At 47.5% G+C, this 23810-nt stretch overlaps 2 protein-coding genes across 3 annotated transcripts in view; one reads left to right on the top strand and one right to left on the bottom strand.

Annotated features, from left to right (window-relative positions):
• Positions 1-4127, bottom strand: part of CHAMP1 (chromosome alignment maintaining phosphoprotein 1) — an 11821-nt gene extending 7694 nt beyond the window's left edge. The window contains exon 1 of one of the 2 annotated variants that reach the window (XM_050914769.1): positions 4066-4127. The gene's annotated coding sequence lies outside the window, so the exon portion shown is untranslated. Of the gene's footprint in view, positions 1-1664; positions 1712-4065 lie in introns of those variants that run through there. The other variant, XM_050914775.1, reaches the window with a different exon arrangement.
• On the top strand, positions 459-23810 carry LOC127023894 (F-box only protein 36-like). Its single transcript, XM_050908601.1, has 5 exons — positions 459-490; positions 18691-18922; positions 20838-20946; positions 22716-22888; positions 23661-23810. The coding sequence occupies exons 1-5, from the start codon at positions 459-461 to the stop codon at positions 23808-23810; spliced, it is 696 nt and encodes a 231-aa protein (XP_050764558.1).

Here is a 23810-nt window from a genome sequence, read left to right as displayed (position 1 = left end):
TGCAGGCCCCAGGCCACTTTGTTTTGTTGAACACTCTGCCAGGCACTACCTGTTTTGTAAAAAGGACACTTCAGCATTGCCCCTCCTCAGACTCACAGTTACAGGATGTGCCATGCCACAGTGGCTATAGCTGAGGCTGTGCTGCATGCTCCTTTAAGACTACAAAGCACACCACATTCCTTAATCGCTACTTCTGCATCCCCTCCTACTTTTCTCACTTTTCATGGCTGCAACACTGAGAAAACAAATACAGATACAGCCAAACCAAACTAATTATCTATTCTGAGAACACATTACAATTGAAGCAGAAGCCTTAAGCCCAGCACTTACGCTTGTCCTGTGTCCGCATCCTGTCTCCACTTCAAGACGAAGTACTAAGATTCAACTAAGATTCTGGAGTTTGCAATACTAACCTTTAGCTTAAGGCAGCCAAGACTCATTCATAGTCTTCCCGAGACATGAAGATTTCCACTGAAATCTACCTGAACAGGTAAGTGCTTCTGTCTACAAGCTCACTATATCCACAGATATCGAGCACAGTAACAGCATCAGCATCAACTCAGCTCTTAGCTTGACTAAAGGTTTTTGCTGACCTGAGTGACATAGATCAACGTCCATCACTCAGGTTAAAAGCTGCTTGAAGAGACCCAGAGATCTCAGCAGTGGGACCACCAGTCTCTACTGCTGCTCCATCAGCCACCTCTCCCCATCCCCCTTCTTTCACACATGTCTAGAACCTACGTACAAAGGTTCCTACCGCCAGCTCTCTCCTCTCTCCACAGAGATGCTGAAGATCCTTACACCAGTTCTTGTCCCCTACACTGCAGTTCTGGCCATAATCTCCTCCACCACAGGAAGAACAGAAAAACAGCAGGGGAAAAGGATCGGAAATGAGTACCCATATCTACCTGAGAAAAGAACAACCATCACTACTTTTCTTGCTTGGTTCTCAGCATCCGAGAGGCCAAAGTCATGATTTGGCAGAAAGAAAAAGTACCCAGCAAGTCAGAGGCAACGAGATAACTACAAATTCTGAAGTTGGCTACGTATATTGCAGGGCAACCACAGAGTGCAGACAAACAGCATCAGGAATCTCTGTTGAGCTCATGTTAGACTGAGCAATAGGACTGGCCTAAGCTAACGCACAGAGCAGACAGACCTCCTGGTATCTTCCCAGCCAGCATGTACAGCCACTTCAGAGCCAGTTCCTGGATTCGGCATCCCATCATCCATGAGGATCCCACTAAAGATTAAGCCACACTTCCTACAGCCTCTCAAAAACCTCCCAGTGGTAGAAAAGAAATGCGCAGGAGATACTGTGTATAAGAAAGAATCCACCCAGGGGATGGCACAACACTGACTCTGGCAGCTAACAAGATGTCTTCACTTCTCAACTCCATTCCAATTTCATAGCTACACATCCACGAATCATTTCAGGTTATTTTTAATAAACACTTTCTACACTCAGTGTTGCACCATTTAATATATCCCTGCATTTTTCCTCTACAGAGGATAAACCGTGACTGTCAAGAGGCAGTACCAGAGGGAAGCAACGAAGGGCTCAAAGTTAAAGATCTAGACTGCCTGTGAGCACAGAAAATTACAGGTTGCTTTTAATATGACACGTAGAATTTCAGAACACAGCAACAAGTAGTCTGTCATACCATTCTTCAAAATCAGACTGTCTTGGTTCTCACTGGCAGAAGGATCTGTATCTCTTTTCCTCTCAATAAAGAATCAAGCCTGGTGAGACACAAGCAGATAATGAGGACATGCAACACACATCAATGATGCCAGCAGAGCTGGGAAAGCCCTCAAGAAGAAAGACCTCTATTTTCTGTGATTCCCTACAACCACATTGGATTCCCTATATCAGTCACTGCACAGGAAGGATGGCTGTTCATTTTCATCAGCCTTAGAAGTTTCTTGCAGGCAAACAGTTCAGCTGCATCCTCTACCAGTGAAGAGGGTCAATGGTAAAGTTTGTTCCCAGCACAAGCAAGCTGCATACAGCTGCATCATTGCCTCTACTAGCAGGAGCAGATCCAGACTACTGCTGTGTTTAAGCAAAAGGAAAAATGACATGTTTTTGCAGTGCCAAAAAGTAAATGGCAGTCTGGTGGCAGCATGATGCTTCTCTTGAAGCTACATCCCGGTGTTGTGACTGACAAGAAACAGAAGTTTAGCTCCCAGAGGAAGCTGCACACAAACATCCCCACAGTGCGGCAGAGCAGGCACCTCACAACGCAAACGGCAGGTAAGGGGGTCACTTCCAACGCACCATGAACAAAACAGGCAGTGCTATGCTCCTGCTAATCCAGCAGCGTCCACAGGAATCTGACCGCATCCTCACAACTGAACTCCCAGCTACCAGCCAATCTATTCGGGCTAAGTTCCATCAGCAACGATTGCGGAACCAGATCTTTAAAATTACACACTTAAAAAAGGTACAAACACCCTGACCTGACCAGCCACCGAAATGGTGAAATACACTGTGAGAACACGTGAAACACCAGATCCAGGCAGAAAATGGCTGTATTACGTGGTCCCATGTTTCCAGGAAAGGTTCAAGTCAGGGGAGAGTTGAAAAGTGACAATACTTGATGCACATGCAAATGACTTAAACACGAAGGGGACAGAACTGCAGCTATTTTGCAAGATTTGCACCTTTGCTAAGAGAATGACAAGTCTACACAGCAACATTAGTTCTTAATACAAGATCTAACAACACTCTAAACTGCAGAGTAGTATCAATGTACCTATGATAGATTCAGGGTAGGAAAAATTAATTCCATGTACTTTTGATAGGGCTTTCTAACTCCAGATTCACAATTCCATATAGATAGCTTCCAAAAATGGCCCCAGAAACCTTATTTCTGCAGTGCTGAACCTGAGCTAATGAAGTGCCACTGGACCCACCAGAGCACACACTCTAGTCAGGAATTGTGAACTAAGGTTGTGAATCTTGGTGACACCACGCTATGAATTCCATTTACATTACCCTGAAAGCAAATGAGGTCCAAGGGGAGCTTACAGAAGAGCAAAATGAAACCCAAAGTCTCTATATTCCTCATTTATAAACAACTTGGTACAAGTCAAGCTTCCAATCACCCCTCTTACTTCTAACAGTGCTGAACTGTTATCAGCTAGTGCAGCTCCCCTCTGCACAGTCAAGCATCAAACCCTCCTAACACCTCCGCCAACTACTACAGGCGACTACTCTCCCAGCCCTTCTCTAGGCCCCAAAAAGTGAGTGTGGTAACACAAATGAGCCTCCTTCAGTTCAGAAGTCGGCTCGAAATTGCCACTAACAGCCGACTCGCTTCATCCATCCCGAACGATGTAAGGATGCAACCCAGTGACGTGTTTTGAGCCTTTGGTTTGCATCCACTTCATCGATCTCATGGGCAATGCGGTCCCTCCTCGCAGTTATTTCCGTCACGAGTGAAGACGACGGTCCCAGTCGGGGACACGTCCCGTGCAAAACTCGCTTTCCCGAGGCGTCTCGCAGCGTTTCACTGCCAGGGAAGCAGAACCCGCAGCGTGCTCCACCTGCTCCTCGCTCAGCCGGCCATTGCTTTAACTTTCTTTCGGGGAGGGGGTGCCTGTGGACTAGGCTTTCCCAGGGCAGCCAGCTTCGCCTCTGCCCGCCCCCCCCCACCCCGGGGGCCGCTCCCCCCGGGGCAGGGGGCCACGCCGCCCGCCCATTCATTCCCGCCCCGCCGGGCGGCTTCCCTCGCCGCCTCCCCTCTCTCCCTCTCCCCCTCCCCTCTCTCCCTCTCCCCCTCCCCATGCGCGGCGCCGCCACTTAACGCCCCGCCGGTTTTGTTCGCCCGCGCCGGCACCAACCGCCGCCCGCCTGCGCGACACCCCACCCCCACCCCCCTCCCTACCGGCCACCCGCTCCCCCGGCGCGACGCCGCGGCGGGGGCTGGACAAGGGGAAGGCCCAGGCCCGGTGCCCAAGGGGAGGGGAGCGGGCCGGGCCCCGGCCAGCCGCTCTGTGCGTGCGCCGGCGGCGGGAGCGGAGCGGGGTGAGAGGGATCCCCCCCCCGCCCGCACTCACCGTTGAGGCACCTCCAGGGCGGCAGCGGGGCGCCGGGCCGGGGGGAGGGGCTGGGCGCACCCCCGCCAATGGCGGTGACGGCAGCAGGCCGGGCCGGCAGCGCTGGCGGGCTCGGGCCGCGCGAGGGGCGGGGAGGAGGGGGAGGAGGAGGGAAGGGGGAAGGGGGGGGGGAGGGGGAAGGGGGGGGGGATTGCGGGCGGAGGCGCGCGGCCGAATAGCGGCCGCTTTATCGCTGTCCCGGGCCCGCCCGCCGCCCAACCGGAAGCGCCGTCGCTGGGCGCAGCCCCGCCCCGCCCTCCCCTGCCGGTGTGGGGGGGAGCCCGTCGAGAGGGCAGCGCGCGGGCCTAGTCACGTGCCGCTGCTGTGGCGAGCAGGGGGGCGCGGCGGCGCGGCGCTCTTCCCCCCCCGCCCCGGTCCGTCACGCCTCCGCGCCCCGCCCAGCCGGCAGGGGGCGCTGCTACACCAGAGGGGCTCGCTCCGGCGGCGGCGGCGCCTGGCGGCTCGCGCTGCGGGGGGGGGACCGCCCCCGCCCGCCCGGCTCTGCGGCCGCTGCAGGGGGAGGGGCTGCGGGGCGGCCAGGCGCCGGCGGAGGCCGATCTCCGCCACCGCGGCTTCCCGTGCCCGGCGGCTCCGTTGCGGCCCAGCCGCTTCTTGCTGCCCGGCACCGTTAGGCCCCGCGGCGCCGAGAGGGCAGGCCGGGGCGCGGCGGCTTGGCGGTGCTGCGCCGCCACAGCCCCCGCGGAGGGAGGAGGGCGGCCCGGGCGCAGGCCCGGCCGTTCCCGGGGAGGGGGAGATGTAACGCCGCCCCGGGCAGCACGCTCGGCCCGCCTGCGGGCCTCCTCCTGGCCGCGGCTCCGGGCGGGCGGCCCGGGGCCGCGCTTCGCGGGTTGGGCGAGCCCCCGGCAGGCAGGGGTGCGTGGTGCGCGGTGCTCGGCGGTTGGCGTGAGGCGTTAGCGCCGGCGGTGCCTGGGGGCACGGAGAGCTGGGGGGAGGCGGCGGAGCCGGGCGCGGTTGCTTCCCCGCGAGAGGGTGGCTCGGGAAGGTGCTTCCTCACGGTTACACGGCCTGGGCGGTGAAGTCACCAAAGCTTCGTGTCTTCATCACCCTGGACGTGGGCCAGGGAGGGGTCCCGGGGAGTGGGAGACGATGTGGTGAGGCAAAGCACAAGAAACATGCCTTCTCCAGGTGTAACTTCCGCGGCTGTTCACCTGAGTGGCATCCTGAGGTAAAGTTCAGCTGTGGCTTAAGATGCCTTATCTGGGTGGTTACATGTGCTTTTTGTCTAGTTTGGAGAAAAGGAGGGTGAGGGGCGACCTTGCTCTTTACGGCTTCCTGAGGAGGGGAAGTGGAGAGGGAGGTGCTGAGCTCTTCTCCCCGGGATCCAGTGACAGGACGCATGGGAATGGCTCAAAGCTGTGCCAGGGGAGGTTTAGACTGGACATGAGGAAGCATTTCTTTACCGAAAGGGTGGTCAAACCCTGGAACAGGCTTCCTAGAGAGGCGGTCGATGTCCCAAGCCTGTCAGTGTTTAAGAGGCACTTGGACAATGCCCTTAATAACATGCTCTGACTTCTGGTCAGCCCTGAAGTGGCCAGGCAGTTAGACTAGATGATTGTTGTAGGTCCCTTCCAACGGAAATATTCTGTTCTGTTCGTCTTCCTACCTTCTCCTTTCCCTAACAGTATGTGACATTTCTTCCCAGCCCTGCACTAGCAGAAGGGATTGAATGGGTAACCATGTCCCAGCCTAGGCATTGGCTCTGTCACTTTGTGGGAAGGAGGCACGTACCTTCTGATGGGGGAGAGAGCTGTGGATTGTGTCAAGATAATTTCACCATCTGAGCAAACGTGCAAAAAGCATGTGTGAAGTGTGGTTTTTGAAAGTCTTCTGTGTTCATCCACTTTAGCTGGGTTTCCACAGGATGGCAAAAACCCACACCTCTGACACTAGCGAGGCTCAAGGATCAAGCCCTCAGTCTGAAGCAGGATGTGCTCCTCAACTAAATGGTTGCAAATCTTTTTGAGGTGAGCAATACCTGTTCATTTCCCCATGGATTTTTTTTTTTTTACTCCTCGTACACATTTTTAGAAGTGCCTGAGCTGTTTCCCTTGGAAGAACATACTAAAACACAACGAGCCTGAGAACAACAGTACTCCCTCAGAGCAAAGGTCCATCTGGCCCAATACTCTGTCTCCAAAGTGGCCAACTATCAATGTCTAAAGGTGAACACATGAGCAGTGCAGGTCTACTACCAGGGTCCTGGGGGTGCTCCTAGGCCTCAATGGCTGGGACCGGCCTCCCCTGGGACCCCCACCCTCACCGTCTCCTGCCAAGGGCCCAGGGGACCTGGTGTCTCAGCTCAGCCTGAGGCCTTCAGTCCCTGCCTGAGCCATGTTGTAGGTGTGCCCATCTCTGCCCCTCTCTCCTGGATGGGCCTGGGACCTGCACTGCAGAGAGCTGCTCTCCTGGATTGACCCCTCAGACCTCGGTCATAGCTTGTCACACATAACTCTAGGCATAACATAGCATAACTATTCTATTCCATTCCCTGCACTCACCATGAGTCAAATAACGATGAGACTGTTATTTGCCTGAAATGCCAGGGGTTTTTCAGCCCCAAAAACGCTTTGAAAGACACATACCACAAAGGTTACAAGTGGAAACAGGATTTGCTTTTATTTGATTTGATTTTTCTGAATCTGTTTCAGAGCCAATGCGCACAAGCATTAACACAACACGCATGGGTAGCCAGGAGCAGGCTGATGCATTCTTCAGTTCAGCTTGAAAAAACATCCCTTGCAGTCTGGGAAGGGCAAGTCACGGAGCTGCAGAAAGTAGCAGCAAGAATACAGGCCAAGCAGTCCCTGCTTGAGTGAGAACTTGAAGAATGAGGATCGGGACTGACCACACACAAAAGAAGAAGAAGAGGAGGTGTGTGGTACGGTGGGGTATTTTCAAAAGTATGACATATCCATGACAAGCACACTTTTTGCCTTCCAAAACTTGCTCCACTGTGCTTCTTGGACAATGATGCATGAAAAGCGCTCTGGTGCCTGCCCAGCGCTTGTATTGCCTGCAGGGAGAGCTGAAAAGTGGTAGCTCATGATGGTGCAGCAACCCTGGAGCTCTTCCAAGCACAGGTTGTTTTGCACAAGCAAGAACAGCTGGGGCAAGGGAGCCAAGGGAAGAGCAGAGCTCACTCCCACTACAAACTTGCAAAGGTAAAGAGAGCCGGAGAGAGCCAGAGCACAAGTAGCGCCTTGGAGGTGCAAGAGCAGCAGGCAAGAACCTAGCCAAAATGGCCCAGAGGAGCCCTGACAAGGGGCTGTGCTCAATGCTACAGAGGAAAAGAAGCAATCCCTGGGGGCTTGCCCTAGGAGTCCAGAAAGCTTCCTCCCCTGGATGCGGGGCACAAGGGCCAGCTTCATGGAGCAGGAGCAGCAGGCACCTAGCCAAAATGGCCCAAAAGAGCCCTGGCAAGGGGCCGTGCTCAATGCTGCAGAGGAAGGCAAAAAAACCCCAGGGACACTTGCTAGCCCACCTTGGGGGGGAAAAAAGCCTTCCTCCCCCCAGCTGCGGGGCACGAGAGGCCATCTTCGTGGTGCATGAGCAGCAGGCAGTAACCTAGCCAAAATGGACGAGAGGAGCCCTGACAAGGGGTCATGCTCAATGCTGCAGGGGAAGGCAAAAAAACCCCAGGGACCAGTGCCGATCTGCCCCGGGGGAAAATTGCTTCCTGACCCCAGCACTGGCAATCAACTATTCCCTAAGCATGTGAGCAAGACCTGCCTCCTCATCCCACAGGCTGGTCACATCTCCCAGGGGATGCCCAGCCCCTATTCTCCCTCAACCTGGAGCCATCTCAGGGGCTTCGGAGAGTGGCAAAAGGCACACGGCTTGATTGAACTCGGGGGCGAGAGTCCTTCCTGTGCCTGGCAGGACACCAGTGGGTGCCCCAAAGCACTGGGACCCTTTGCAAAATCTGTGCATCCCATTTCTTACGGCTGCTGCCCCTGGCTCTGCAGGGGATGAGGATGGTGAGCTCTGCAGTGCTCCTCAAGAAGGCATTCTCCTGGTCTTGCCACTGCTATCCAGCTGAAAAGGATTTCTCTCCATCAGATGAGCTCTGAACGTGGCCCCACTGGCAGCTGGCCTTACAGTGGAGAACCTCCAGCAGCCTCGTCCAGCCTTCGGTCTTCCTCCCTCAGCCCCCTCCAAGTAATTCCACCAGCTCCTCAAGGAGTTCCTCTCAGATGTCTTCATGATGCCCCCGGGCCAGCTCTGTCCTGATGGCCAAGCCGGGCAGGCTGGCAGCAGGACATGGGAGGATGCCCCTTTTATCCTGCCCTGGGGCATTTTGACTGCTGCATTGCCGGGTGATGGCACGGTGACATGGGGGTGACAGGGCCCCCCCATGCACAGCCCTGCCTGCCACCCTTCCTCCCAGCATCTTTCGGAGGAAGGCCTTTGGGGTGCTGGCTGTGAGGCAGTCCCTGTGCCCAGCAGGCCCAGGGGGCTGTCCCTGCCCTTGGTGGCCATGGGATACAAAACATGCTTCAGCCACGGAGTAAAACTTTCAGGGCTCTTTTGTGACTTTAACCTCTCTGAGAGTTATTTGCCTACCTTGATTTGTGGGCAGATGTTCAAATCTTATCTAAAACCCTGGCAAATCTCTTTTTTCCTTTAGGATTTAGTATTTTGAGTACTGAAAAGAGTAAGAAAGGTACTGTTCTTGTCATTTTGGACATTGGTGCCAAAATTGGTATGTACATTCAGGCTATGTAAATAAGGGCATTTATACCATATAGATTCATTTGGTTGTGGTGATGCCAGAGGTGAAAGGGTTTTGGTTCCCTCTGCATGAACTTTGCAGAGATTTAGAGAGCATGCATGATTTCCTCACCATTCCTTACCAGCGCACCAAGTGACATTTGCTACTGCACTGTTTATGGTGAGGTGTTCTTCTTGGAAAGAAGTCCTGAATTGTTTTGTGTTCTTTACCATATTTTTTTTTGCACTTCAATAGCACTTTTCCTTTTCCTTCTTTGGCCTTCATCCTTGATACCTTCCTTGAAAGCGATGACAGCCCTCTCAGCCTTTGTCTTGTTCCTTCTAGTCGTTGTCTTCTTCTGTAGGCCCTCCGTGCCCCTAATCAACTGTTGAGTCTTTGCCTCAGACGGTATTTGTCTTTCTTGAACCTGAGGAATGAGAAATGTCCCTAGTGGTACAGGTGAGTTCTCACCAGGGCTTTGCACAATGCTTGCCTTTCCTACGGAAATATCTTGCCCAACACACAAGAATGCATTTGCCTGTATCACATTCATGGCTCATAGTCACCCTGTGATCTACTCATGCCTCCAGGAACATTTGCCTAGCCGATGTTTCCAAGCCGGAGCAGAAACTCATGGCACTCCACCTGACGTTGTGTTACCTATTTCTACCCCGCAGTTCTTCACACATGGTTTATTGATATAGGGGATATCTCTTCTGTCAGAGCTTCAGCTGGTAGGGAGTATGGGGGCCATAGAACTATACCATGAGAGACAGCTTTTTCTGGTTCATGGATGCCATGAAATCCAGAATATGATGTGGACAAGGAAACCTACATTTCTTGAACGATGTTTTTCTGCAATCTAAATTCAAAAGACCTGACTGTGAACTTCACTGTTTCATACATTTGATGACATCAAAGCATGAAGGGTGGAGCCTGAGAGATGTGTTAAGGGGACTTTCGCCCATCAGTAGCCTGCTGGAGTCCAGCTCCACGCAGTCATGACCAGCAGATCCAGCCGTCCACTGGCCAGCTGAGCAATGGACGCACTGTGTAGGTGAGCTCTGAACATGAAACTGGCGGTGTCCGTCTAGTCCCTTTAGAAATGGATATCTGCCTCCTAGGAAAGAAAATAACCACAGCTGGCATTCACTGAGCTTCCATTTTGGAAGTTTCATTGGAGAAGGTGCCAAATCAGCCCAGACACTGAAAAAGCTCCAAGAGATGAAACACTGGTGGGTCAGTGCGATGCAGTTCGTGGCACTGCTGTCTGTGGGCATATTCTTTACTCTCCAGGAGCGTGAATAAAGGTTGCTGAGTTTCTAAATGAATCCTGCAGGCACTTAGTGAAGAGGAAGGTTGTTGCTGGTAATGCTGATATGGGTAAAAGACGGTGGCTGGCCAGGTGGCCATCTGACACTAAAAGGTAACTGCTTCTCTTTAAGAGTCGCTACACGCCTGTGAGATAGTTGCAAAGGACTGAAGATTTTGGTTTTTATATGCCCACCTGAAACCACCTGAGAATGTCGGTGTGATGAAATTACTGATGATGTTATTCAGATACAAAGGAACATCTTTTTTAATTAATAAAAGACACTATTGTCGTGGTTTAACCCCAGGACAACTATGAAAAAACAATCTTCTAGCACACACTTGGTAATTAGTTTGCAAAACTGGTGCAATGAATGCAGAAAGCCGCCAGACTATGTCTATTCAGTTAAAGAATCTCGACATTTTGATGCAAGCTCAGTGTGACAAGACAGGCCCGTGCCAGTGTCCAAACGTGGATCTGAGAGATCAGCAGGCAGAGTGAGGCTAGAGACCAATTCCCTTTCCATGAGTGCCCCCTGTCCAGAGGGCTTTGAGGAAAAAGACAGTCTTTAAGTAGCAAGGATTTCAAATGACGTGGGATTTATGAACTAAAATGTATGCTTTGAGTTACGCTTGAAAACAAACCGGTAGCTAGTGCATTTTAAGACCATGCTTTCCTCTCCGCAAAGGGCCCGCACAAGGCAAATGAATGCTTTTCATAGCACATGCTGAAACAATTAGCTATACCTGTACTAATTGCATTCCCGTACTGGGGGGGAACACAGTATGGGAATGCCATCCCGTAAATTGTGCAGTTCAGATGTCTCTAGGTGCTTCTGGTTAGATAAATGCATCAAACTGACATCTCTGTTGACTATAAGGGGAACTTACATACCTTGCTCCAGATAGACACTTTTATAAAGGCATTGAAATAAGGATGTGTTGATTTGGAGCTGAGTCCTTTCCCTTCTGTAGGCTAAAGGTGTAACATCAGGTTAAACTAATTTACAGTTTACAGCAGAAAATGGCTTTTTTTCTAAATTAACTTACTTTATGTTACGTGTCTTTCTTTTAAAATACCAGTATGTCTTTATGGTCTTTTTCTGGTCCAACATCTTCCAAGAGATCTCTTCCTGGATTCTATTAAATTATAAACCTCTTCCTAAATTATAAATTGTTGTTTCTCACCAATCCCTATTAGCCATTTTCAGCAACACTTGAAAAGATTGTGTTTAATCCAGGAAAGTAGTCATGGATCCTTTGTCAATACCATACGCTTTTCAGGCCGTCAGGTAAATGTTATTTAACACCAGTGCCGGACCGTGCTGGGCTACGCTGGATCGGTTCATGGGGCTCGTTCAATCTTTCTGTTTTCTGCTGCAGTCAGAACGATGCTAGGAAAGGTCCTTCTGTGTCAAACTTTCTTTCGTTCGTTGTGGCGTTACTAAAGGAGAGCTGGACTAAGCTCGATGTTGGGTCCTCTTGAAGCTTGGCCAAGGCAACTTTCTCCTTTATATTATTAGTGTAGCTGTGTTTAGTTCTGCCTGTTCCGAGGCCTCCACATTATTTATTTTGGCTGACATTTTAATATAAATATTTAGTTCAGGCAGCCACAAATAAAACTCCTGTTAGATAGTCTTATACCTCTCCCATGACTCCCAGCAGGAATTTGTTTAGTATGGTGCTGTTATAGATTCAATTTGTCATTGATGCTGTTATTGTTAGACTTACATATTCTTAAAAATAGCACTTCCCCAGCCTATTCACATTACTATACCATAGGTGCAGATACCAGGTAAGGTAAAAGATACTGTCCAGAAAATTAAACTTATGTCCAGTTCTCAGTGGTTCTGAAACAGTGATATTATAGAATCATAGAATCATAGAATGGTTTGGGTTGGAAGGGACCTTTAAAGGTCATCTAGTCCAACCCCGCCCTGCAATGAGCAGGGACATCTTCAACTCGATCAGGTTGCTCAGAGCCCCGTCCAGCCTGACCTTGAGTGTTTCCAGGGATGGGGCATCCACAACCTCTCTGGGCAACCTGTTCCAGTGTTTCACCACCCTCATCGTAAAAAATGTCTTCCATATATCTAGTCTGAATCTACCCTCTTTTAGTTTAAAACCATTACCCCTTGTCCTATCGCAAGAGGCCCTACTAAAGGCCTTGTCCGTTTTTAGTGCCTTTGGTTTTTATCTCCTGACTATTAGACCTTTGTTTAGCACTTCTGAATAAATAATTGGTCTTTTGCTAAATATTTTTGCCCAGTGTACCTTGGATGCAGATTTCATCAGCAAAGCTCAGGTCTCCAGGCTTAAGCTGTAATTTGAGGAATTGACTGGAGGTTCATTGCAGAAAAAAAGTCGGTAAGGGCACTAAACAGGATGACAGAAATGCATACACTTCTTGAGCTATAGGAGGAACACCAGGCCAGTTCAGTCCCGACTGGAGATTACAGTTTGTTTAGCATTTCTAAAGGTTCTGGGAGGTTTTTACACAGGTTCTGTAAATTTGTAGTATTTCTGCTGAAGTCCTTCTGAAAGTTAACAAAACCTAGGGCAGGGTGTAGGTGTTTTTCATTGATTCGTTCAACACTCTCACATACTACAAAAATATTAACATTTCAAAAGAATCTCCACAGAACTGTAGCTGTTACTGTCACAACTCATTTCCCTTTTCTTTAATAATTTTTTGATTATTCCTTTCCTCCATTATTCTTACATTCTCTTTTTGCAGAAACTTGTAATAAGAAAAGCGCAACAGTGGCAAATAGTGAATGGCTACAGGAAAGTAAATGAATGGAATAGGAATATTGTGATACTTAACCCAAAATACTGCCCTACCTTCCACTAGCTTGTGGCACAGAGTCAAAAATACCGTCTTTGCAAGGAATTTCAAGAGTGTTTTCTAGTTCTTAGCATAACTTGTTTTGAGCTATGTTGAACTGATGCTGTTGTGGCTTTTGGAAATGCCATTGTAGCCTTCTGATGATGCTGACATCTGTACATAGGCTTCTGTCGTGGTTTAACCCCAGCCAGCAACTAAGCACCACGCAGCCGTTCACTCACTCCCCCCACCCAGTGGGATGGGGGAGAGAATCGAAAAACAAAACCCTTGTGGGTTGAGATAAAGACAGTTTAATAGGACAGAAAGGAAGGAAAAATAATGATGATAATAATAATAATAATATGACAATAATAATACTAAAAGAATTAGACTATACAAAACAAGTGATGCACAATGCAATTGCTCACCACTCGCCGACCGATGCCCAGTTAGTTCCCGAGCAGCGATCCGCCCCTCCTAGCCAACTCCCCCCAGTTTATATACTGGGCATGATGTCATATGGTATGGAATATCCCTTTGGCCAGTTTGGGTCAGCTGTCCTGGTGGTGTCCCCTCCCAGCTTCTTGTGCCCCTCCAGCCTTCTTGCTGGCTGGGCATGAGAAGCTGAAAAATCCTTGACTTAGTATAAACACTACTTAGCAACAACTAAAACCATCAGTGTGTTATCAACGTTATTTTCCTACTAAATCCAAAACACAGCACTATACCAGCTACTAGGAAGAAAATTAACTCTATCCTAGCCGAAACCAGGACAGCTTCCAAATGGGCAACAAATTGAAAAAAAAAAAAAAAAAGAGAAACGTATTGGCAGAACCAGGTAATATTCACTCAAGAGCTTCTAAAAAAGACTGAAATGACTGAAATGTAAACTGGATGTTATGATCTTTGACTTTAAATTGAGTCTGGAGTCAGGAAAAATGCCAAGTTGATAATGTGACACCAGTTCTTAAAAAGAATTTCGCTGGGATCTAGAGATTTCAGACCAGTAGATCTGATGTGGACATCTACCAGGCATATTAAAAAAAAACCCCAAGCTATAACAGAATAAAAATACAGGCATATGTGGGATATCAGGAAAGAGTCAACATATCTTTTGCAAGATGTCAGTAGACATCTTTTAAAGATGCAAAAAGTGAGCAAGATGGATTGAGTTAGTCCACTTAGATTTACAGCTGATATTCAATAAGGTGTCTCACCAAAGGCTTGTGAAGAAGCTAAGTCAGTATGAGACAATAGGGAAGGTCTCACAAGGGTACAAAAAACTGGTTTAAAGAGGAGTAAATGGCCAGTTTTCTGAAATGGAGGGGGATCTGTGCTAGCAATGTACTCCTAACTGATTTGGAACAGGGGATGGGTGGTGAGGTGACAAAGTCTGTTGATGGAATTATATTATTCAGGGCAGTAGGAATGAAAGCCAGGTTGAAGAGCTGCAGTAGGCCATCACGGTACCGAATGATAAAATCACAGAAGTGCAAATGTAGGTACGAATAAAACACAACAGCATAACCCTAACCATGGGACCCCTTGCCACAGGATATTTCAATTGATGAGCTTCTTCAGATACAAAAAGTGATTATGTCAACTCATGTCCAAAAAAATATATCAAGGGCTATTGAACATAAATATACTACCTTGTTTCACTAAGTCTCTGAGACAGAAATTGTTGTGGTGTGGGAGGACAGCCTGTGTGATTGTCCGGCTCAGCCGTAGCTTTCTGATGTCTCATCAGAGAGGAGATCAGATGCACCTTCTGTCTGATCTCACATTGCCATTTTCTGCCCTTACTTGCTAAAGCGCTAGTAATCGCCGCCTTCTAGTGCTTATCAAAAACAAATTCACGCCAGCCTGGCACACAACCTGCGTGCCTCACCCTTCGTATGGTGAGGATGGAAAATAGCCTGAAACACTGTCTGCTGTCTGTGGCGTTTGACTTGTTAGAGAGGAAGGAAAGGGGAGCCTGGGGTCTTGGCTGGCCTACCTTACATCCTCCGGCACGGGGCAGCGAGTGGGGCCACGTGGAAGGAAGGGAAGGGGCAGCACAGAGTTGTCTGGGGGCTCTCAGGGGCCTCTCCCTCCTAGGAGAGACGAGGCTCGGGGCTTCAATGGGTCTCAGGCTTTTTGTGTATGGCTCATGTGGGCCAGGGAGTCATGTACTGCAGTGTCTCCTAATGCAGGTTGGTTGACTGTGCCTGGGGAGAGAGCTCAGCACAAGACAATGCAATAGAAGAAACAGAAAGGACAGCGTGCTTGATAGCATCCATACAGCTGAACTGACAGGGTGTGCTCGGTTCCCGCATTAGCTATTTGTGTATCCCATCTTTCTTTTCTGAATGGGACAGGGAACTTGTCTTTATATACCCCATATGGTGGAGACACTAATGTTTTTCAACTGGTGGGACTCTGCAAAGAAAATCTGTAGTATTTTGTATTAAAAATGTGTGTATGCTTCTGTGTGTGTGTGTGTGCATGCATGCACATATGTGAGCGTGTAATGCAATGGAGGTCTAAAAGAACAAGCTGCCGCGTGCCTATCTCCGTGAGCCTGGGGATGGCTGGTGAGAGCAGGAGCAGTGGTGCACAAATGCATGAAAAGTGTGCAAAGTCTTTAAAGAATAAGTAAAAAAAAAAAATCTATGGATGGAAAAATAGGTATTTGCTGTGGAAAATAGGTATGTTACATGTGGCAATGTCTTGCTTGTAATGTAGGAACCAGGGCTGAACACAAAAAGGGGCACAGGAGACAATCACAAGGGCCTTTACAAGACAATGGCCATTTTTTTCTGTTTTCCAACATACAAAAATTAAATAGTCTCATCTGGTTAGTATTATCTTGATATGGAATAACCTATACTGTTATGTGTAGGTTTTGTATGGCATTGTTCTCTCCAATCTCCATGATATGATGCTGCCACTGCATGTCACTACTGTAACAGAACGACCCAGAAAGATTTTAATGAGGTCTGTAAAGCTCAGGTGGGGTGAGCACAACAGCTTCTTCTCACTTCTTTGTCTCGAAGTGATAGCTTCCCCTCAAGACTACACGGCAATCTTGGAGCTGTCACAGAGGGGAAGAAGGATCCCTCCTTTGCCTTCACTTAGAGTCAGAGCTCTTCCTCTCATACACCCAATGTAGAAGTGTAAGTAGTGTCTGAAAAACCTCAGGTGTGAATTAAAATAATGAAAGAAAAAGAAAATATTTGTTCAAAGCCTTAAGTCCTTTGATAGGTGGTCCATGAAACTCATCATACATCAGTACCTCTACAGCTCTCTTGCAGGCTGGTTTCTGTGTTTTGAAGACCCTCAGCATTCTCCTCAGCACTGCTGAACTCCGGCCACCAAAACCAGGTGGTGGCTGGCCGCTGTTCCTGAAGTTCAGGCCATACGGGGTTTGCCAAGTCCTTTTTCTGTCATAGGAGTAGAGTGGTAGGTTACTGCACGCCTGGTGGAGCCGAGGTCCGTGCTTAGTCCCTTCATTTTTGTTTTGCTTCCCTTTACTGAAATGACTGTTGTCAGGGAGCAGAGGCAAGTTCTTTTGGGGATTCAGGTTATCCCAAAAAGTGAGATATATAGAGAGAAAGTGCTGAACACTTTAAACTAGGCTGCAAAGTGTTTACCTGACACCAGCTTATAGGGTAGGTCTTGTCTCAAAAATAATGGATGATAATGGAAGCAACGATTTATTTGACATCCAGTTTTATAGCACTGAAATGATGAAAAGTTTCAAGACCAATACATTTTGGAGAGAGCTTAAACTGAAAATTCAAACCCGTATCTGACCCAGATTAATTCAGCAGGTGCAGGACCTTCAAAATAATGTATATTCCCCATTTCTTATTTTTTTGCCCAAACCAGTAGTCAGGGAAGGAAAGTTACATCCCATTATTCATTTCCCAAAGCTCATTCACTGATGTATGCATGAACCTAACCTTCTTAGGACTATTTAGAAAAATGTTGACCTAGGTTCCTCCTTTCTCTAGTCACCTGGCTATTTCATGTTGCTACATAAATCTGCTTGGCCTTTGGCCATGCTCCTGATTGCGGTTTTTGCAAATGACCGGTTCTTTTAGTATAGGGACAAATTAATTTCAGTGGAGTTATGCTGATTTACAGTATCTGAGAATCTGTCCCTCGCTGTAAACCTCTGAGGGCAAAATTAATACTTAAGAGAAGTAGTGGACTTTTTGTCCTTTGAATTAACATCACTGAACTGTAGCTGAGTGTAAAAATTACTCCTTTGGGAATGAGAGTTCTCGTGAATTCTCAGTCAGCTCTGGAAAGCACATTTAATACAAACATTCAGAAACTTGTCTGTTATGAAAGGTTTCCAACTACAGTTTTGATTCACCTCCAGATACTGTAAACTGTGCTGAGATCTGTGCAGAACTAGCTTTGGCCTTGGAAATGAGTGATGTGGAACTCATAGTTTCATATTGATCTCTTGAAACATCTTTAAACAATAATGTTTTCTAATGGTAAAATTCAGAGAAGTCATTTGTCACATGGAGTGTCTTACTATGCCTTCTGTCAAGAAAATACTGTGAAAATATTTTAAGCCATCTCCATGAATATTTGGCTCAGAATAAGTTTCCATAATTAACAAACATAATTCTTAATACGAATAATTGTATTTTTGTCAGACTTTTGGCTGCATTACAGAACATTTCGAAAAACGAGCTACAAAAAAGACAAAAAGTGAATGTGTAAAAACTCCTGTGAATTTGGAAATACCTGTCTAAAACTTCTGATGCGTAACATCTCCCATGTGGTTTTTGGAGCAAGCTTTTTTTTGCTTCTTAAATTTCCTTTGTATGTTCCCGGCAGCAATCCACCTGTAGGAGAGGGATCCCTGTTGGCATGCAGCCCATGTAAACAGCATACCTCCGTGCCCTGCCAGGACCGGCAGGTCGGCAGGGAGGCAGTGCCCTGGTCGGTCCGGAGCTCAGTCATCCTCCAGCATCAAGATGTCACAGCCAGGCAGTAGGCTCTGAGTGAAGGAGACTCGACCGGCCTTTTCTGACTGCTCCCCTCAGCTCAGACATGTAGGATCCCAGCAGTAGACTCGCCGCCCCTTCCTTTTTATTGATTGTTAGAAACTGAATTGATTGAATGATGATCCCTTTCCCAAGAGCATTCTCTAGGCAGAGCGCTCTACCTGAGGAGCAGCCACCGACTAAGCCCTGCAAACCAGAGGCTTGGTGTGAGCAGACGTTGGTACGTAAGTTCACCTGGCTGGAGGATTGAGGTCTTTTAGTCATCTGTGTAAAAATCAGATCACGCTGTCGTATTAGGAGGCAGCCCTGTTCTTCCTTTGTCTCCTGTCCCCCACCTTCAAAATCCTGATGTCACTGTAGAGCATTTCGTCTCCACTGACCCTCAACAACTAGAGAAATTTGACAGAAACACAAGCCACTCGGTGCTATGTAAAATAAAAGATTTTTGTGGAAATCCTTTCTCTTCAGCAGAGCATTTCGAGCAGTCTTTGCTGCAGTGATGCCGGTGACTAACCAGCAGCCTGGCAGGGGTAGCCATCGAGCTGTATTAGCCCAGCAGCCGCTGTAGGGTAACTGCAAAGCCAGCCGGGGAATATCGGTGCTACACAGAGGTCATAGCTGTGGCTGTGGCTCTAGGCAGAGGCTTTCCGAAAGCATTGTGCACCTGCAAAAGGCTTTGACTGTTAATCATTCCTCTTGAGCAGGTTGGCACAGATACGTGGACACCGTCGCTGTGACAAGACTGGGGAGCAGGCTGAGCTGAAGCAGCGGGTCCACAGGAGCAGTCTTGGCAGACGGGGGGTTAGTTTTGCTCCTTACAGGTTCGGAGGAGCAAGCACCACAGTGTCCCTTCTGCAGGAGACCCTTCACGAGCTCCACTGCCAGTCTCCTCCCCCCGGCAAAGACTTCCACCGCTTCCCCATCCCCTGCGCAGAGGTAAGGAGGCAGGATGAGTCCGGACGCGGGTGTCTTCCCGAGCCTGCACTGATGCTGACACCAGCAAGGTAAAAAAAGTTTATTGCACTGTTACGCTTCTGGAAAGGAAAATCTCTGTAGGTGCCAAAACTGCACAACACCCTGGAAAGCTGTCAAACAGCCTTGCAGTAATGCCAAAAGATGTTTTGAAAAGTGACATAATTTAAATCTTTTAATTTATATTGAATGCTCTTTCCTGCCTGCTGAGCAAGATTCTGGCGGTAAACATTTCTCCAGAGAAAGCACAAATTTACATTTCTTTTTCAAGCATGAAGTTCTCCAACACTTCCATTCTGCTGGAGTTTGGAAGTCCTTCACGGGTTTTGTTTGAACTATGGTACATCATAGAAGAATACACACAACAAAATCTCAATAGCACGAAGTTAAACACCCATCGTCAAGAAATGAAATAGCTAAGAATTTGGTGGCAGCAGTAATTTGCTTTCTTTTCTGTGTCTTATGGCACAAGGATGTTTTTAAAAGCACCTCAGAGACAAGAGCTTCACTCCTCTTCTTAAAAGGAGCTAAATCATTTTTGAGAAGGGAACTTACCCACCTTAAAAAATCATTCCATATTTTAAATGTGTTTGATACAGGAGCTGTCAGCATTTGCCATCTGAGGGTCCCAGGCTTACCCTATGGGGAAAGAAAGAAGTCCCTCAAAACTGCTTTTGCTTTCCCTCTCAAATAGAGAGGGAGAATAAACTTCAAATTACCTTCAATAATTTTGAAACATTAGCCAAAACCACTAGCATTTTCAAAAAAGCTGGTACCTGTCTCCCTGATCAGCCATAGCGTCAGGTAACATTTAGCAGTGATCTGTCACACTTCACAGGCTACTTTTATAGAAGCAGTATTTTCTCAGCAGTTGTGGCTAAGTTTTCAAGAAAATCAATCCTATACGTGCTGTAAAAATGTAGTGCAAGTGCAAGTGTAGTGATCAACCACAATTATTGATTGATGAAGAATTTTTTTCTTCGTTCCACCTCTAGATGCCACGGGCGCAAGCTAGCACCGCAGGCTGGGTACCTACCTGTTCTTCTGTGTAGTCATGTCCCAGGCTCATCTCCTTTTGACTATAGGATATATATTCATTGTTGCTGTGCCAGGAGTGTCCTTTCGTTCAAACCCACCCTCCTCGTTCCCTGGTTTCAGCCATCTCCCGTGTGATGTGTTCTTGGGGAGCAGGAGCTTGCTTGGTCTTCCCTCCCTCTTTGTCCTGATCTCCTCCCTCCTTCCAGCTTGAAAGCGTCTTTCCTGAGCAGGGGCAAGCAGCTTTTCGGGTGTCCCAGGGGAGGTCTCAGGAGGGCGTGCTGCGCAGGCCTGGGTTTCCCCTGGGTGTCTGGGACATGCCCTGCCTGACACACTGGAGGACAGTGACTGGCTTTCACCGAACCACGACCTAGTGTAGACTGTGGTTTTCCCATGACTGGCTTAAAAAACAACTGGTCGTTTCCATCCAAGTCTTCAGTTAAGAGCGCTCTTGCTATTCGTCCCCAAGCGCGGTATTTGCATTTTGCACTATCGCATTTTATCCTGTTTTTATTACTCCAGATACCACTAGCTGACCCTTGCCTTGGTCATTCGTGGAAATAGTGTGTAAAGTCAACCCAAAGCCAGCTAATAACCTGTCTCCACTGTGGTTCTCATTTCATCCTGAGTTTTTTGTCTTTCTCTGGTTTGCCAGCTCTTTCACCTAGCTCGCAGTTCTTGAATTAATTTCCAGCTTCTGTAGTTCATCTAATAATTTCCATTTACCACGGAATCAAACACTTCATTAAATTCCAAATAAATCAGGTGTACCCCATTTGCTACATTTCTTCTTGGCCAAACTAAGTTATCTTCTCTTCTTTTTTCATGCTGTTGATTTCCGTAGGTGATCTGGAGTACTTGGAGGATTTCCTTTCAACCTAGCCAAGAGAAGGTTTTCCCAAAGGAGGTGAAGAAACTCCATACAGAATTTCTGCTGGATCAGCAGTTACAGAGCAAGTATTGCACTAGCAAACGGAGAATACATGAAGTGTTAGAAGCCATCTCAGCCCTAGTGAATAAGACTTTTTTGTACTGTATGGTTAAACTTTTTTTTCTAACTTGTTAAGAATTTTTTTCTCTACATCTATGGATTTCATTTGATTTATGAAATCATGCTAAAATTTCGTAAGTCTCCCCCCTTTTGGTGAATATTATTGTGAGAGATGCTTGCATATAGTTTTCAGTTCTTCTGTTTTTTGTGTAAGCAAAATGTAAAAAATTATATTCACCTGTGAAGTTTCTCTCTCAGTGAAAATCTCAACAATTTGAAGGCATGGAGTATAATCATACAAGACAGCTATTTTACTTCATTTCATTCTTTCTTTTAGGCCTCTCAGTTATTTTCTGGAATTGCCTTTTTGTTCTTATTACGTGGTAATGACTGTAATGAATAGAGCAATAAACCTGTTACCTAACACTAGCTGTGGAGAAATCACAAGTCATTGGAAGTATGGAATTATGTCTTAAATACCCATTGAATACATTTCTACCCTATGTAACACATTTCTGAGTGTTTTCTTCTTAGGTATTTGATCTTTAAATAAGGAACTTAAAACTTTTCAATACACAATCAACTTTAATGTTTGCATTGCAGGATAGTGTTCTAAATTAAGGACATAACACTGAGTCTATTCAGCTGTGGAAGCATTTCCATTTTTCATTTGATATCCCTAAGCTAATCATATTTAATACTCCCTTCTTAATTGTTTTGGCTTTTGCCCTGTGTGGAGGGCTAAATTACCTCTCGAGTATTTCATTTCATTTGAGTCTCTTTCACTGACATTCATTGGAGTGTCTTGAGTTGTAACTTTTCAGGGGAGGGGAGGCAGAACACCCAACTCTGAACTAAGGAACGGTCGCTGTCAGTGGAGCGAGTCCTCTCTCTTTGGTAGGAGCTGCAGGAGCGGCAGAGAGAGGGCTGCTCTGCAAGGGAAGGGGAGCCGGGAGCTGGGAGCCAGGGTGGGCAGGGGCCGTGCCCTCACCAGCGGGTCTGTAGTGGACGAGGAGGTCCGAGGTCAAGCCAGGAAATCGAGCTGATGGGTCGGGGTGCGGGAGGTGCACGGCCAGGCACGGCTGCCCCGTGCCAGAGCTGACCTTGAGCACAGCCAGCCAAACCCCTCGGAGCAGGGAGGGAGGAGGCTGCAGAGACTTTTGGTACACCCGGGGGCCCTGACAGATCCTCTCTCCCTCAGTAGCATCTTCACATCTCTTTTCCGTTCTCTTCTGCTCTGTGAAAGAGAAGTACTTTGAACAGCAATGCCTTCCTCTCCCTTCATACCACTGAAAAATGGCTGTGGTAGCTGCAGACCCTCTGCTGCTTGAAGGCTGTCATAGGTCTGCCTGATCAATGTGTATGGGGGCTCCAGGGTCCCCAGCAGGACCAGGCTGGTAGGTGCTCTCCACCCCACCTCTGTGCCAATGCTTCAGACAAGTTTTGAACCACGGTCATCCCCAACCTCTCTGCAGTTCAAGGTACAGCCAGCATCCAGCCTCTCGTCAGCTCATCCTTCCTCTGTCTCATCAATGTATACAGCAATGGCCCAATCTATTGTCTCCTCTTGAGTCCCAGCCTCTCCCAACCTCTTTCCTCCTAACACCGAAGTTATTGACATATTCCTAGCCCAGTTTTATTGCGTTCATGATCATGTTTTAAAATAGTCAGGTTACATGAGGATTATTTTGTGTTTATTCTTCTCTGTCTTTTTCTTTTCTTGTACCACAGAGCGGGTGAGGAACATCTTTGGCAACAACACGCTGGAGTACACAGTTAATTTATGTCAAAGGCATTATAATTTTCTCATCCGAATGCCCAAGAACCTAATTGTACACATGCTGTCATTTCTAGATGCTGATGACCTTCAACAGCTGTCAAAAACATGCAAGAAGTTCCAGCAGGTAATGTCAGATATCAGTGCTCATATTCAAGTTCACTGTTAAGAAACAATGATGTGAGGTGGATGTCGCTTCAGTTTCGTTCAGTAGAATGATCCGCATTTCTGCGGTAACCAGAGATGGAAAGCAGCACAACACAGAGACCGGGGCACAGATCAGTAGTAACAGGCCAGGTCCTTCATGCTGTGGATAATCTAAACCCTCTGTCTGGCCAGCTGGATCCTTCTAGCGTTATTTTTCTCTCTGTTCACAAGAGCTGGCAACTGAGATCTGGTTTAAAAAAAAATAAATTCCTGCAAGTTTTATGCAGAATATTCATATTTGACTTTAGACTATATAAAAATTTTTAAAGAGCAAAAAAAAAAAGAGCGTCCGACTTCCGCATCTTTTTGTATCTCCTGCCTTCTGCACATGCTGGGAGGCAATTATGGATCCTGCATGGACCATGAGTCAATATGCCATTTTCGTACCAGCACCTAAAACCCCTCTGAAGTTAGTCTTTACCCTTTTGGAGAGTGTTTATTTTTTCTAATCAAGGCTGCTAGTTGGAATTGGCCAAAGAACACTGCATTCACAATTGCAGTCCGATGTCATCTGTGTTTGTGTCAGTTTGAATCAAAATACTGTAATATTTATATATGTGACAGTAATGAGCCTCTGATAGTATTTACATAGTTGTAGATGAGATATGCAAATGGAACGTGTTCAGGAGATCAGGATGTGGCCTAATGAAGTGTAAACCACAAAATATATCTGGAAAATAGTTATTTTTTAGTTATTCAGCAGTGAAGAATTTTGGGAGAGAGTTAAACTGTTAAGAGAGAAACCAGCTCTTGGTAAGAAGAAGATGACATTTTCAGTCTTCAAGAAGAGCTTCAATGAAAAGCCCAAGCGGATGCAGAGAAGACAGAGTGCATTCTTTTAA

This window comes from Gymnogyps californianus, chromosome 1, assembly GCF_018139145.2.
Source record: "Gymnogyps californianus isolate 813 chromosome 1, ASM1813914v2, whole genome shotgun sequence".
Taxonomy (NCBI): domain Eukaryota; kingdom Metazoa; phylum Chordata; class Aves; order Accipitriformes; family Cathartidae; genus Gymnogyps; species Gymnogyps californianus.
This window is presented reverse-complemented; position numbering and strand designations above follow the sequence as displayed.